This window comes from Rhododendron vialii, chromosome 2a (assembly GCF_030253575.1).
Source record: "Rhododendron vialii isolate Sample 1 chromosome 2a, ASM3025357v1".
Lineage (NCBI taxonomy): Eukaryota > Viridiplantae > Streptophyta > Magnoliopsida > Ericales > Ericaceae > Rhododendron > Rhododendron vialii.
In genome coordinates this window covers 17,775,296-17,792,225 of record NC_080558.1, presented here as the reverse complement: position 1 = coordinate 17,792,225, position 16,930 = coordinate 17,775,296, and the positions used below count along the sequence as shown (strand labels likewise).

The 16,930-nt window shown below is 36.1% G+C and overlaps 1 protein-coding gene across 1 annotated transcript; it reads right to left on the bottom strand.

Annotated features, from left to right (window-relative positions):
• Positions 1–1,661: 1,661 nt before the first annotated feature.
• Positions 1,662–5,429, bottom strand: LOC131311333 ((3S,6E)-nerolidol synthase 1-like). The gene is made up of 7 exons (XM_058338746.1): positions 5,138–5,429; positions 4,686–4,953; positions 4,206–4,578; positions 3,418–3,636; positions 3,198–3,336; positions 2,870–3,118; positions 1,662–2,476 (listed from the first exon to the last, which is right to left on the bottom strand). The coding sequence occupies exons 1-7, from the start codon at positions 5,411–5,413 to the stop codon at positions 2,186–2,188; spliced, it is 1,815 nt and encodes a 604-aa protein (XP_058194729.1). The 5' UTR covers positions 5,414–5,429; the 3' UTR covers positions 1,662–2,185.
• Positions 5,430–16,930: the final 11,501 nt, after the last annotated feature.

Genomic DNA, 16,930 nt, shown 5'->3' with positions numbered 1-16,930 from the left:
CTTGATCTGAGCAGATTTTTTCTGAACCGTTCAAAAAAAACTGCTCAGATCAAGCCCTTCCCGGTCATTTTTTTTGCTGATTTCACGGGTATCCTTAAAATCACGTTCTGATCACATTGAGCGGCTCGGATCATCGAAATTCAATTGGAAAATGTGAGAAATTGGCAACCAAGATTATTGGGTGCGGTGTACATGTGACTCGGCAGGTGGTACTTAGAACGTTGTGAGAATTTACTTCGTTTGGATAGTTATATCTGTAACTGTAATTGCACAGTGATTATAGTGACTTAATTTATTCCCGTGGTATTTACCCAGGTTTCCACGTATATCCTTGAGTTGTGCGATTGATTGCTTGTCATAGTTTCTATTGGTTGTATTATATATTTTGTGATTCACACTCATATTGTTAGAGTTTTTTACGAATTATTAGGGAATCCTATTTTTTCAAATTTAGTTACACACATTTTGTTCCCTTTTTGCTAGTCCGTATCATTTAAATAGACATGATTTGACTAGACATTTACCGTAGTATTATTTTTGTGTGAATGAAATATACAGTAGGACATACTTATGAACGGCTTTACATGAAGATCACATGATGAGATTTTTCTATGGAAAAATTCTAAATTCTTTTTGTCTCTATTGTTGGCATAGTGCTTAGATTTCTCTTGAAGACGATTTTTACGTGTAAACCATGTTTCCTTCACATCGCGACACAGTCATGCTTATGTCTCATTAGAAGCAATTCATTTGTGATGGGTCTAAGGTTTTTCAGGCCACATATGGTCTATGTTTGGAATCTCATTCCAAGAGCCAACCACATTGACGCAGACTAGTCATTAGACACTCTCAACAATAATTGTACACTTGAAAGTTGAAACAGTATTGGTTATATAAGTTAAAGATCGGATACTAACCCAAGATGCACTAGTTTCCCCACAGGACATTCTTTATATTGACCTGCCACTTACCCCCAACTTAGATTTAGTTACACACATTTTGTTCCCTTTTGCCAGTCCGTTTCATTTAAAATAGACATAATTTGACTCGACATTTACCATATCTTGATTTTGTGTGAATGAAATATACAGTAGGACATAGTACTTATGAACGGCTTTACGTGAAGATCACATGAGGAGATTTTTCCATGGAAAATTCTAAATTCCTTTTGTCTCTTTTGTTGGCACAGTGCTTAGATTTCTCTTGAAGATGATTTTCACGGTCTATGTTTGGAACCCTATTCTAAGAGCCAAGCGCGTTGACACAGACTAGTCATTAGACATTCCCGGCAATAATTGTACACTTGCTGCCTATTCAAAAAAACTATATATATATATTGTACACTCGAAAGTTGAAATACTGTTGGTTTGTGTCCATTTCAAAAGTCTTCTTGGAGTCTAGTGTTGATTATATAAGTTAAGGCTACTAAAGAGACAGTTTCCAATAAGTTTTTTTTGTCCAATTATTACTCTCATTTCTCTATCTATTTCTCTCCACTCATTACCCTAATAATCTCCCTCAAAACATAAACCAAGCAAAGTCCATATCATGTGACCGACCTAAGAAAGTGTTCTATTCTCTCGGTAAAATAGAGTTAAGTTGAAGCGCTCATGTTACTGGTGCGTTTATAATGCTAAAAATATGATCATCGTCAGGACTCCTTATCTCCTTAAACTCATTAGATAAAGATTTGTCCAACTTCAAAATGCCTTGAACAGTACATATTCAATACAAATTATACAATCATCTTTCCACATGAATATACCTACCCTACCCTATTTTCCTCTTGTTTTGCTGCCCTTTAACACACACAACCGCAGGCAATGTCACAGGTTCATAAAACCATCAGTTTGTTTTGTGATTGGGACTTTAACAAGTGGAATTGTCATTGTAAGCCCCCGTTCCGCTTTCTCCCAAGACCTTTTTTTTCAAAAAAAAGGCAATTTCAAACTCAAATATAACGAAAATGAAAAATAATAATAATTTTTTTTTGCACCGTTTAAAAGATCTCAATGAGATCTATCAAACAAGATTCATATTAGTAGGAAAATTATATGCGTAAACACATGATTTTTGACCTTGAAATTAACTTTTTTTTCTTTAAGTTTTTTTTTTTTTAGAAAACGGAACGGCACCTAATAAGTTTCCTCGTCTTCTGTTTTTCTTTTTTTTTCCCTTGGAATCCTTATAAAGAAACATCATCATAGAGCATTGATTTCATGTGCTCCTGAAGGATTGGGAGTTTATGGTTGTCATCATAGCTGTACATCAAAGGAACCATCCTCGCTAAATTAAGCGAACTCTTTGTGAAACTTGCTGAAAAAGAGTTTGGAGATAGGCATTCCTGGTTGAGGCACTTCCACGCATCTGAAATCATGCGATTGACTTGCTCTCGTGCTCTGTTCACTGAAGAGCCCTTGTGGTCCTTCATGTAGCAGTCAACATACGATCCGTCGTGCCCGTCTTGATCTTCATCCTGTCAGTTTTTTAAGTTTGATTTTAACTCTTTATCAAAGCTGAAATGAAATTAGATGGTCGAATAACTCTTTTGGATCCTTAATACTTTTTGAGCATTTTTCTTCCAAGACCTTTGGAAATGCATCGAATAGTCTTACATGGAGGGATAAAATGGAAATTGTATATTTAAGTAGAATTTTTTTGGGTAGTTTTATATTGCCGCTTAAATTATATGCTATGTTACAGTGAACTACTCTAAATGTGTAAAGTACTCATATGAGATATTTAGCATTTTGGGTACGTACAGTATCAGATCCGTGTCCTAGGAATGAAAATTTGATGAATCCGAGACACTTGGATGTGTAGTCCTAGTAGTTTCAATGAGAAACAGACCAAAATGAACTTTGTTTACCTTTGCACTTCCCAAGTCGTCCCAGAGACGTAGAATTGTTGCTGTAGAAGTTATAATGCCCGGGTTATCATTCACAAGATCGACAGTTTTCCTTGTTATTCCATGGCCCAATAGAAAGAACATGTGAACTAAAACCACATGCACCCCTGAACTAACAACCGCAGTTTTCAGATACTCTTCTGAGTTTGGCAACTGCCCAGAAGCAAACCATTTTGCTTCTACTAAGAAAGCATTGCACAAACTTGCCCACTGCAACAACATGCGAATTTGTTCACGACTATGCTTTTGACATTCTGATGTAAAAATTAGCGGGTAATATATTATGTACCGTTTTGTGCAGAGAATCTATGGGGTTCCACCCATGCGCTTTGTAGATCTTGTAAGAAATCTCATTCGTGGTGTCGTAGAGTGCATTAAAACATGACTTCATGTAGTAAGGTAGATTCTCAACCGCTGCAAGATCCCATCTGTTTGCAGTAACAATTGATCAACACTAGATATTGGCCAGAATTGGCTGTAGTTATATATGGTGATGTGTATTTGCATACCTGTTGACTGCTTCTGTGAAGAGAGTGAGTTCCTCTAGTGTCCCATAAACATCAAAAATGTCATCAATTATGTAGATAAGAGAGATGGGTTTTGTGAGCTCCACTCTTTGCTGCGAGAAGCACGGATTTGTGAGGGCTGCCATTGGCCACATGTACCATTTGAGTGGTTGATTTCTTGCATTCTTCAAGTCATTGGCCAAACCCATGTCCTTCCACCATCTGAGAAGAGAAAATTGCAATCAGACAGCTATAATTTACTCAGGTGAACACACTTAAGACAACTGTTACATTTCTTGGTAAAACCATCAACACAAGTCTCCAATCTAAGCATGCAAACGAATCGAGTTGCTGATCAAGTCAAGCTTGGCTTGTCAAAAGCAGTTGTGGCACTATTCGTTTTGTTTAACGAGCAATCTCGTTTACAAATCTAGGCTAGCACGTGTATATCCTATCTTGGCTCGAGTAGGCTCGTGAACTATGATAAATTAGTCTAATTTTTTTCTGGTAGATACGTTAACTTACATTACTATTCGTCTATTTTTTATTTTTTTTTTATCTAGAATTCATGTATTCCGTTGAGCTCTGATCATAATGCGAACTCACTTGAACTTGGCTCCAGCTCAAGTTTCTCGTACACAAGATGTGGAGCTTCATTACTTGAGCTCAACTCAAGCTCAATCTGAACTAGGAATCAAAAAAAATTCTCATTGGGCCGAGCTCTAACACTCAAAAAGCTTGGCTCATTTTTTGCATCACTAGAACAGAATGAAGCCAAGAGTCAGACTTACTCAGAAAATTGTAGTATTTCTCTTTGATTCGTGGATTGAACCATCTTAAAATCCATCGTTGCTAGTTCTTGTAATCCATCTACCCATCCATTAATGCCCTTATAGTCACTAACGAAGCTTCTGGCCGTGAACCTTGCCAAGTTCTTGTGATAGGGATGCCTCAGCGTACTGTCGATAAGTCTAGCTTGATGTTGATCAAGATTCATCATCCAACCATCAAGGAGTAGGCAACTATAATCCGCAGCTTGATCAAGTATGTCGTCTCCTTTTATGCTTAAATGCGATGCTTCATACAAAGCCATTAACCCCTTGATGTCTGTGCCTAGTTCAGATTTGAACCTTCCCTCCTTGTTCTTGAAGTTGTTAAACACATCTGCAACATAACGGGGAAAAAGACTAAATGAAAGAGTAGAGAAACTTTTGCTTTTCAGTTGTTCCGCTTGAATAATGAAGTTTGGAGTACAAAAAAATTACACCTACCTGCTGGCATATTGTAACCTTCTTGCCTTAGTAGCCTAAAGCGAGTAGAAACCTCATAAAGATCAAATTCAGGATAACCATTACTAATGGTGGATTCCATATACTGTTTTTGCAGAAGTGCTTCAATCTCTTCTTCAAAATGGTAGTCAATGCTTAGGCGTTGGAGGGTATCAATCATGACCAGACCTTCTAATGGATTTTCCCCTACTTTTCGTAGGACACTCCTAACTTCCTTCACCTTCTGTTCATGCTTTACGTAGAACTCGTCCTGCAACCATATATAGTCAGCTCTAGAAAATCAGGAGTTATTTCACAAGAAATGTCAAGGTTGTGTATGGATCGAGGATTTGTGGAGGGAATCGTAAATGTAGGAGATATCTAGAGAAATATCCCAATCCTCGACCAAAACACAGCCGTAACAATGAAGAGGAAAAAGAGAAAATAAACTTAACAGAGAAGCCGAGATTTCCAGTTTTTTGAATGTCGTGTTTTGTGGGATTAGAAATAAGTGTGAGGTCTTCGGAAAGGCTCCATTTTTGGGTAGTTGGCATAGGTGCAAATTGGGTGAAGCGATTCTTGCCAAGTTGTGGCATGGTGGTTGGACTTGGAGCAATATTCATATGGGAAGCAGCACATAAGCGATCAAAGCTTGCCATGAAATGAATGATGGTTTTATGAAGTACTTTTTGATAGATGAAACTATTTTCTCTTTGGGAGATTGATGGCATCAAAGTAGTGAAACGGAGGTCCTTATTTATAGAGTGTGTCGCCGCGCGGAACATTCTATACGGCCGTGCTTTACACGTTTTTTTTTAATCCGATGCTTTACACGTTCAGAATCCAGATTTGAACTGTTAGAATCTTGAGCAAGAATACCATTGACTTTATCATTAATTTGCTAAATGAAAGGGTGGTTCCCATAAAATTGGAATCACATGAATTTGTCGTATGCTCTTTCCTATTGCTGTTGCTTCTTTTTCTGCAATGGGTACTAAACATAAATTTTGTGATAGAGACAACTCTACTCCGGTATTTTATTTTTTTTTCAATTGATAGGAAAGATCATTACATCATGTATGAAGTAAAAAGTAGAAGTCACGGGACACTACGTCCATTGTGTAAGAGTCCACGAAATAACCAAGCCAACAACTGAACCAACAAGATAAATAAGCCCATCAAATGGACCACAATCACTATAAGCCCAACTCAACTACAAGCCCCATTAAGGGGGAAACAATCCCAACAAATACAAAGGAAAGAACACCTACACGCAGGTAGAAAGACTCGAACTTCTGACCTCTTAGAGCATCTCCAACGGAAGATGTCAAAGTTGAGGTGGACAATCAAACGGCTAGTTTTGGCATTAAGTCACCATCCAACCATGATGTCTTCTATCATGCCAAAAGTGACATGGCTTTGAAGAGAGGTGACGTGGCTTTGAAGGAAAGTCCCAAGTTGTCAACTTTGACATCAACCTTCTAGACTGCCAATTTTCAAAAATTGACCACAAGCCTTCAAAGTAATTTGACATAAGGGTTGGAGAGAGGGAGCTTAATGTCAAATTAAAGATGTCAAATTGTCACATAAGCCTTCAATATAATTTGACATCTCCATTTTTTACCTCTATGGTTGGAGATGCTCTTAGTGAGATGCAGGAGTCCTGGCCAACTGAGTTAGTCCTAGTTGATTGGGACAAATGTTTACACCAACGGTGTAAAGAATTTATTCTGTTATCTTTTACGTAGACCTGCAAAATGAAATGTTCGAATCATTAAAATGTGACGGTGTGAATCTGAACATTTCACTTTCACTTTCACGTACATTTACATTTTCATGAATAGTTGTCATGCATCCTATCAAACCTCCTTGTTTAGATTTTCAAGGAAAGTAAGGATTTGTGGAGTAACTCATGCCCTACCAATGACATTGACCTGTATTTGAGTAAGCAATCCAAACCACACAACACCCCACGCACCCCCACCCCCACACCACCACACACACACACCACCCCAACCCCCCCCCAAAAAAAAAAAAAAAAAGAAAAAGAAACCCCACCCCCCCACCCCAAAAAAAAAAAAGAAAAAGAAAAAGAAAACAATCATCGTACTAAACGTGGAACACATTCAAATCTGAGTGCATGTTAGCTACATAGGCTATCTACCTTTGTTGAGAGGAATCAGCAGCGGAACTATGTTGGTTCTCGATCGAAGTTGGCCCCCAACATAGTTCCATGTAATATACAATTTCAAGTATTATTGATAATATTTGTTTATTTGCTACTTATAACCATAATTATTTTTGTTTGATACAATAAAAAAAACCATTGTTTATGTCACATTCACAATTTTAAATTTCTTTCACAAATAAAAGGGAACAGACCATGTGAGTGTTACCAAAGTTCTCGGTTTCCTAGTGGTAGCACTCTTGTGGTGTCTAAGGGGTTCAAGCCATGCTACCATACCCTCAGTCTCTCTCCAAGCATGTGAGTTTAGTCTAAAAAAATTATTAGAACAAAATGGTTCATATACTCTTACCGGGCTAGAAAATATATAGTTTCAATGTATAAAGAAATTATATTGGAAAGTAAAAAGCTCCATCATACAATACGTCATGTTTAGCATAAAAATGTCTCCTAAGTCAATCCCCTTTAACCTAATATCCTGGCAGAAATAGGAAACTGGAGTGGACAACCACCTACTTGGATCTAAGGCTACCTCGAATCTAAGGGTATATATCCTAATATGGAATTAGCCCAACGAGTTTAACAGCTACTCCTATAGTTGGATTCAACTAGCGAGTCAGACATTTTAACCCCTTAATTAGGGTCCGTTCGGACAAATAAGCCACAGTGGCTTATTTTTTGTCCTTATTCAAAAAAAATTCGTATCACTTGGCTTATCATCAATTCTTTGGGGATTATTGCATCCTCATGACAAGAGGAATCTAAAAAGTAAAAAATTTTGACCGAAATCCAATTTTTTTTGAATAAAAACATAAAAATTGGCTTATTGATTTATTTTCGTCTTTATTCAAAAAAAATTGAATTTCGGTCAAAAATTTTTACTTTTTAGATTCCTCTTGTCATGAGGATGCAATAATCCCAAAAAAATGACAATAAGCCACTTTAGCTTATTAGTAAACTATGCAACTACCGACGATAAATAGGTAGTGAAAATTACTATGCTTTGGCTAAGGCAGAACAACTCTCCTTTTTTATCTGCGACTACTTTAGATAGAGGGCCTCACATTTAGTAGCCTTATTTTTTTAGGCTTGATGACAACCTACCTTTTGTGATCTAACACGCAGATGATATCTAGGCTTTGATAGGGTAGGCCTCAAGGGGAGCACTCTGATACGGTGGCATTGAAAATCCTATGGCCACCGAACGTGGGATTATTGATCTTGCACCGACGGAGACGCGGGGCTCACTATGGGTTTAGCACGGAAAATCCAATCCATTCAGTAATTTTTTTTTAAAAAATAAGTGGCTCCGTGAAAAATCAGCTCAATCCGATATGCCTACGTGCTCGATCCAATCTTTCTATTTTTCATTCAAATTTCATGATCCTAGCGCGAACTTAACAAATGCAAAAAAAGTTCAATAAGGACAACAACAACAACAACAAAATCAAACCAGGCCGATTTTTTTTTTCCTGTTTTGTCATTTTGGCCCCGTTTGTTAACCCTCTTAGCCCTTAGGATTGGACTACATATCCCAAGGGACTACCAATACTTTGTTTAGTAACCCAAAATGAGTTTGGACTATGAATAATGGACTAGCAAGCCGGAGATTATGGGGTATTAGGAATTCCCTGGGAGAGATGGTATTAATAATCCAATCCCAACTCATTCACATTATCAATCTCTTCTCATTACTAATTCCTTCTATCAATTCAATCTCATCTCAAACAAACATAATATTAATAATCTCATCATTAGGGATGGCAATGGGGCGGATCGGGGCGGATTTAGCGTCCCCTAAACCCGCCCCGTTCTATATCTGATCGGAGTCATAGCGGGGGAAATCGGGGAGGTGTCAAGGTCGGAGGAAAATCAGGTCCTTATTCACCATAATAATTTGACTAGTTTTGTTTTTTTTAGAGTGTTTTGAAAAAAAACAAGATATTGATGATTGATGAGAGTTGGAAAAAAATAGAAATAAAAAAAAAACAAAGACATAAATTAGTGTTTTATTAATTGGTATATTGCTCTTATTATATCAAAACAATTAAATTTATTTAGACATATATATACAAAAATATAAATATCTACAATCGGGTTCGGATCGGGTTAAAAGGAGGCGAGGGAAACAAATACCATACCCGTCCCATTTGCCTATCAGATCGGGGAATACCCGCTTAGATCGAGGCAGGGAGGTCGAAGGCGGGGACAGATCAGAGGTAATTGCCATCCCTACCCATCATCCAATCTCATCTCAAACAAACATACTCATTACTAATCCTTTCTTATTACCAGTCCCTTCTTACTATCAATCTCAATCCTAATCTCATCTCTTTGTGAATCTCACACATGTATCACTGTTAGGCTGGATTCCAGAAACAAAAAAAAAAACTTATGTTTTGTTGAATAAGAAGGGTTGTTCCGGAAAATAAGAAGGAGTGTAATTATTTTGGTAGAATTTATATAGGTACCAATGGGCGGCGGGAGGGAAATCATACCGGCGGCCGCGTCGGACCGTCTCCGGCCACCGGACAGCCGATCCGAGCCGTCCAAAAATTCTAAAAAAAAAAAAACCAAAACATATATACACGGAAAAGGAGTGCTCGGATCAAGCATCCTACACACCTCGGATGCCGTTGATTCCCGCGAGAGCCCTGATAAGTGCCAAAATATACATATTTTGGCTCTCCAAACTACATTTATTAGTCTTTTATTATAGTCACTTGATAATTATTTTGTCATTTTTATGTTTATAGGTTGCTCGAGCTCATTGTCCGAGATTTTGGATAAAAGCAAAAGTTAAGAGAAGTTTGGGGTTAAAGTGCAAAGTGTTTAAAGAAAGATTGTTGATTTGTCATTACATGAAGCCTAAGGAACCTGTCAAGTAATTAAGGCATTAAAACCCTCACTATATAAGGCCTATTATGCGACTGACTTCATCAGTTTTTGACTGCCGTGGAAAATAATTCAACGTGAACGAGAGCAAGCTCTCGACGAGGTGTGGGTTTTTGAACGCGAAGCCTACTGACAATGGAGATTAACCCAACGTCTTTTGATTCTTTTCGGTCCATGGGCAACTAATCATCTTTCTTAGGGTGTATATGAAACCCTAACCAAGTAACTATGTTTTTATGTTGATTTTGAATTTCGATTGCCGAAACGATGGTTGTATAACATTGAGACTTGTTTTTATGATTCACTGTTATTCTTCCAATCTAGTATTATGTATTTGTTTTCTGTGATTACAAATACATAGTTATACACCGATATTCTTTGTGCATGAAATTGAGAATTAGAATAATCTATGCCTAGGAAAGACGAATCGTGCCTAGATTAATTAGTTATAAAATCAAAGACGATTCGTGCCAACCGAAGATAGATTATGTCCGGTTTTCAATCACATGCAATTTTCTTGGCGATATCACTAGGGCTTGTAGTTTTTAGTGAATCAATGTCGTTTTGGTAGTCGGTTTCTTAAATTAACATAATCGTTTGGTTACGAAGTTAGGGTGGATTCGAAACCATAAGACCTTTTTCCATATTTGAATTCAACATCTCTCTTGCTTTTAATTACTTAGATAATTTTAGTTAATCAAAATCCAATCACTCTTTCTTGAATTGAATTAGGAATTAATTTTAGAAATACAACAACTTAGCCTCTTGATCTCCGTGGTATGATACCTGGACTTAAACCACTATTCTATTTGAATTGAGGTTTTCGCTCAGTTTTAATTATTTATTTTTGGTGTGAAAAACGACCTACCAAGCCCCCTTGGGTTTTTTTTTTTAGAATTTTTGGACGGCTCGGATCGGCCGTCCGGTGGTCGGAGATGGCCCGGCGCTGCCGCCGGTATGATTTCCCTCCGTCGGCGCCCATTATCATAGCAACAGTCTTTTTTTTTGTATGAGGCAACTTCAAGGTCAAAAATTATGTGTTTACGCAAATAATTTTCCTACTACTATGGATCTTGTTTGATAAATCTCATTGAGATCTTTAATACGGTGCAAAAAAAATTGGATTTTTTTTTCATTTACATTATTTTTGAGTTTGAAAATGTGAAATGAACTTTTTAAGAAGGATTTTATGGAATGCCCCTTCTTATTTTTAAATTAGAAATGGCAGAATAAATACTTATTTTTTAAGAAAATTTCGGGAACGGAGCCTTATCAAACGGGGCTTCACTTATGGACAAATCCGGGGTTTGGCCCCTTGGGGACGGTATGGATGCTGCCCCATGCCACGTCATCGTTTTGGCCTCAAACTCCGGAGTACTGACTTTGGCGCCCCAGACCCCGGTCTTTGTTTGGCTGCAAATTGGTACTCCCTCCATTTTAAATTGATAGTCTTATTCGGTCTCCAATACAAATTTTAAATTATTAATATATTTTAATCAACAATGTCTTTAAAGATTTTAAAATTTTTGTATAATAGAACTAATTAAAATTTATATAAAATTCATATTGCACATAAAATTATTTATAAATTGAAACATATTAACAATTTAAAATTTGAATTGGAGACCGAACAGAACCATCAATTTGGAATGGAGGGAGTATGTATTTTCTTTTCAAAAATGGTTTCCGCTTTATTTTGTGACTGATTGGGTATATATTTTCTTTTTAAAAAGAGTTTTCTTTTACCGTGTCACTTCCACCAAAGAGTATTGTTCAATCACAATATCACATCACTCCACTATCTATAAGGGACCCCACTATTTGATAAATCTAGGCGTGCATACCACAGGTGGTGTTAGGAGTACATTTAGCCCAATGAGGGGCTATGGGAACTTAAACTTGTACCTTATCCAACCAAATTCAAGTTCCTAACCATTGAACCAATCCCTTATTGGTAAAAAAAAAATTTTATTTTTCAGTTCATGGATGTGAATAAGTGATCTCCTTCAGAAGCACTCATTATCTAAATTTATGGAGGAACTTCACTCATGACCCAACATAGGCAAAGATGATTTGGAATTGAAGGCACATTGACATCTACTTGAAGTAAAGCCAAACAGGAAAATGAAATAGAATCATCGTATTAAACGTGGACCACATTCAAATCTAGCTAGGACCTCATGTCTACCTTTATCGGATTGCGACACAATTAAGCTTATATCTCGATCAGGAGAAACAATTAGACTAATCATTGATGTACCACCGGATCAGGGCTGACTTGCATCATATAACGAGTATGTAACGTGATCTCATAGTTCCTACAAAGTGGAGATGATGGGTTTGTAGGAAAAAATAGTGCGAAAAACAGTAATCGGGTTTACTAATTTCTTGAAATTTACAATCGAACAAAGTATTACATGAATAATGGAATTACATAATATTAAACATAAACTGTAAGTAGGGAACAAGAAGTTGCAAATCGAGACCCGTTTAAACAACGGTGCCCTTAAGACAAATTCACCGCCTCACCGGTGCTAGAGATTGTGTCGGAGCACTGCCGTTGATTGCCTACACGAACGAACTCTTTTTTTTTTTTTTATAAGCACAATTTCATTGAAAAGCTCAAACAAATACAAACTAAAAGGGGCATCCCCCAGTGTGAAACAAATTCCCACTACAAAACGTAATAGGGGCATCACTGTGGGAAACACAAACAATTATAAGGTATCTACTGGCTATACAAAGTAAAATCAACATTTACATTGAAAAAATACTATCCGGAAGGACCAGAAGCCTCCATTTGTCACCCAAAGCCCTGTTCAAAGTGGGGTTCTTAACACATCTTCAGGTGCCATTTTGAAATTTTTTCAAAAAATTACGATATAATTACAACACATTACCGGTTACCTGAACAACAAGTAACCCAAAGAATTAACAAGAAAATAACCCTATTGTCTTTATAATTTTAATTTGGGAAAGATTTCCCGCACAAGATTTGGAAGCATTTTAAATTTTATTTCTAAGAATTAATTCATGTAAAAAAAAAAATTTGTTTTTAAAGTTTTTAAAGTTGAAGCTAAATTGTTTCAATAATGTAACAAAAAGTCAAGTTAAGGCATTTTGTTTATAGGATTTTTAAAGTGTTTCATATATGTTTTGCCAACTTTTTACTTATAAATTTTTTTAAAAAATTATTATGTTTAATATTTTCCACAATACCTTTAATTGCATAGTGAACTTTCACATAAATAGTCCAAACTATGCTAGTCAATTGTTTTTGGTGCACGATAATTATATTCATAGTGAGAAAGCCCAATTAACAGGATGAGGATGGCAAGCAACTGCCTTTTGGTAAGAAATATGATATATCAGTCAGGCTAGGACACCTGATCTCCTTGAACTCATTAGATAAAGATTTGTCCAACTTCAAAATGCCTTGAACGGTACGTACATATTCAATACAATCATCTTTCCACATGAATATACCTACCCTACACTATTTTCCCCCTTGTTTTGCTGCCCTTTAACAAACACTACCACAGGCAATGTCACAGGTTCACAAAACCATCAGTTTGTTTTGTGATTGGGACTTTAACAAGTTTTTTGTCATTGTAAATAAGTTTCCTCTTCTTCTGTTTTCTGTTTTTTTTTTTTTTCTTGGAATCCTTATAAAGGAACATCATCATAGAGCATTTATTTCATACGCTCCTGAAGGGCAAGAAATGGGTTTGTCGAGAAATGTGTGTGGCTGGAAATGGGTTTTACATTTTTTTTGTGTGAATGGTTTGCCAGATGGATTTGTGCGTGTGTGATAGAGAGAATTTTGGTTGTCTCAAAAACAAGGGTAAAATAGAAATTTAACGCAATTTACAATATCCGGCCACCCTCTAATATCCCCCCTATGAAAACTAAATAAATCAAGTAATTTTTAATCCCCTTTTAAAATACTCTCTCCTCATATTATATCCCCCTATTTATTATATCCCCCTTCTCCCCTTCAAAATTTTAAGCTCTACCAAACGAGCCGTAAGTTTTTTTTGCTTGATGATGAGAGTTGGATTATAGTCGCGGATGACATGCAGGTTTTGTTCCCCATTTTGATCCTATATCTGAAACTTTTTTGGCTTCAATCATCATCTTGTGTGATTCCCTCCACTGAATCATCACGTATTTGGTCGTCCCATTGTGATGATCCAAACCGACGTCTATTCTAAACTCATCGACCTATCAATTACGTATGTAACAAAGGATGGATTTGAGTTTAAAAGTCAAATAGTAACTTATTTTTTTGTCTTTATTCAAAAAAAATCGCATTTACTAGTTTTGCATTAAACTTTTATGACTTATTGATTTGTCTCCCCGAGAGGAATCAGGGCAGCAACAGGGGCTGGTTCCCCAAGTTCCAATAGGTTGGCAGTTCAGGCTATGGGGGTTTCGGTTTTAGGATGTTTTGGGTTCTGTTTGGTCTCGGACCAGCGATTGAGTCTAGGGTAGAGCGGGAGATTAAGTAATTTTAATTTCCTTTTTGCCCTAGTCCTTTTTTAATCTTTGTAATTTTTTGCGGAGATTAATATAAAAAAATTGCAATAAAAAAAAGGAATTGGAAAAGTAAAAAACTTTTTGACTTATTTTTGTCTTTATTCAAAAAATTATGAGTTTCGATCATACTTTTTTACTTTTTTGATTCCTCTCAAGGAGACGAATCAATAAGTTACAAAAATTTAATACAAAATAAACAAATGCAAAAAAAAATTGAATAAAGACAAAAAAATAAGTCACCAAACTATGACAATACGATTTCACAGGACTTACAAAATCTTTTGCTTGGACCTACAAAATGAAATTTTCGAGTCATTAAAATGGGACTATGACAATACGATTTCACAGAATCATAATGGGACTATGACAATACGATTTCACAGGATCATACGGAGTGCTCGGTTGTCAGCACAATGTTTAGATTCTCGAAGAAAGTATATGGAGGACTTCATTCATGCCCTACCATGTGGGCTAGGGTCGGAACAGCAATTCCAAAGTACTATTTCAATCATCGTACTAAACGTGGTCCACAGATTCAAATGTGGGAGACTAGGACCTCATCCTCTTGTTAGCTACATAGGCCAGAGACTTATTTACCTTTGCCAACAGGAATCAGCAGCATAAACTATGTTGGGGCCGGGTCGGGATTGGCACCCAACATAATTCGATGTAATATCCAATTTCAAGTATTATTTGTAATATTTATTTATTTTGCTACTTATAATTGTAATTATTTTCGTTCGGTACAATAAAAAACCGTTGTTTATGTTACATTCACATTTTTAGTTTTCTTTCACAAATAAAAGGTAACCATGTGAATTTTACCAAAGCTTGGTGGCACTCTTGTGGCGTCCCCCCATGTAAGGGGTTTGAGCCATGCTACCCTACCCTCAGTTTCTCTCCAGGCATGTATGTGTTGACGTAGTCTATAAAAATAGAACAAAATGGTTCATATACTCTTACCGGGCTAAAAAATAATTTACATGTACAAAGTTTTTATATTCTTGTTTTTGTCATTTTCTTGACGTGGCTGAGTTCTCATAAACCTAACTTAATTTTTCTTCAATTTGTGTGTTTTGTTCGTCTTTTCTGAATTTTTTTTAGATTTGGGTGATTTTTTTTTTGGATTAATCATCCGCCTCGACAAGAGGAGTCTAAAAAGTACAAAATTATGACCAAAAACAAAAACAAAAATCACTAAAGAAAAAAAAATTATGAAACAGTTGTCTTTTAGAGCTTAAGTGCCATTTTATTTGAATTTTTTCAACATCGGTTCATATTTTTATACTTTTCCGATTCAAACAATTAATCCCTAAAATTACGTCGAAAAGCTAAACAAAAAATTACAAAAATAAAAAATTACGGAAATAAGTACTTTTTCGATTCGTCTCATCGAGTCAAACAATTAACTCCTAAAATAATGTCAAAAAGCTAAAAAAAAAAAAATTAAAAAAATAACAAAATAACAAAGTATAAGTACGAGATTTGTAAATTTAAAAGAAGGCAGCCTTATTGAGAGCCCTCGTTAGAAGGACCATCTGAATTTGTGGAGGAACTTCACTCAAGACCCACCACAGGCACTGTACATAACGTAGGAAGACCAATAACTCAAAGATGATTTGAAATTGAAGCCGCATTTGACGTCTACTTGAGCAAAGCCAAACAGGAAAAAATATATATCATCGTACTAAACGTGAAAACCTAGGACCCACCTTTACCTATCAGATTGTGACACAATGACGTGACACCAAGAACTTATTTTGCACTGGGCTAACCCAAAATTAAAAAATGATTTGAAATTGAAGCCACATCTGACCTCTACTTGAGTAAAGCCAAACAGGAAAAAAAAATATATCATCGTACTAAACATGGAACACATTCAAATCTAAGACCCACCTTTATCAAATTGTGACACAATCACGCGAAATCAGGAACTTATTTTGCACCGGCCTAACCCAAAATTCAAAGATGATTTGAAATTGAAGCCACATTTAACCTCTACTTGAGTAAAGCCAAACAGGAAAAAAAATATCATCGTACTAAACATGGAACACGTTTAAATCTAGGACCTACTTTTATCGGATTGTGACACAATCACGCGAAATCAGGATCTTATTTTGCACTAGGCTAACCCAAAATTCAAATATGATTTGAAATTGAAGCCACATTTGACCTTGACCCGGGGGCTCTGCTATGCCATGAGACACAGTACCCCCTACCCACATCCCAAACGGTACTGTTTTGGAGGAAAAATCAAAAGGCTTTCTATTTTCAATCCTATGAAGCAGAAACGTTATTATAAGAGCTCTAGAGATAAAATTTAATTATGTCTCTTTAGAATAATATGATCAGAATAATAAAATTTTCACACTGGTTCAAACGGATTGAAAATTGGAACAATTAATTTTTTAACAGTATTTTTAATATATAAATAGTCTAAAAAATTAAGTACTCCAATTTTTAATCCATTTGAACAAGTGCAAAAATCTTATTATTCTGAACATACTATTCTAAGAAGACATAATTAACTATTGTTTTTACGGCTTTAATAATCATGTTTTTGCTCCACAGGATCCTAAATAAATAGCAGATACTTAATTATGAGAATTCTAGATACAAAAGTTAATTA

Bases quoted from the DNA above. Each gene is read 5' to 3' on its own strand.
- LOC131311333 (XM_058338746.1), bottom strand. From the start codon at position 5,413: ATGCCATCAATCTCCCAAAGAGAAAATAGTTTCATCTATCAAAAAGTA. The intron at 3,337-3,417 runs GTATGCAAATAC...TACTGCAAACAG, and splicing joins TTCACAGAAGCAGTCAACAG to ATGGGATCTTGCAGCGGTTG. The intron at 3,119-3,197 runs GTACATAATATA...ATGTTGTTGCAG, and splicing joins TAGATTCTCTGCACAAAACG to TGGGCAAGTTTGTGCAATGC.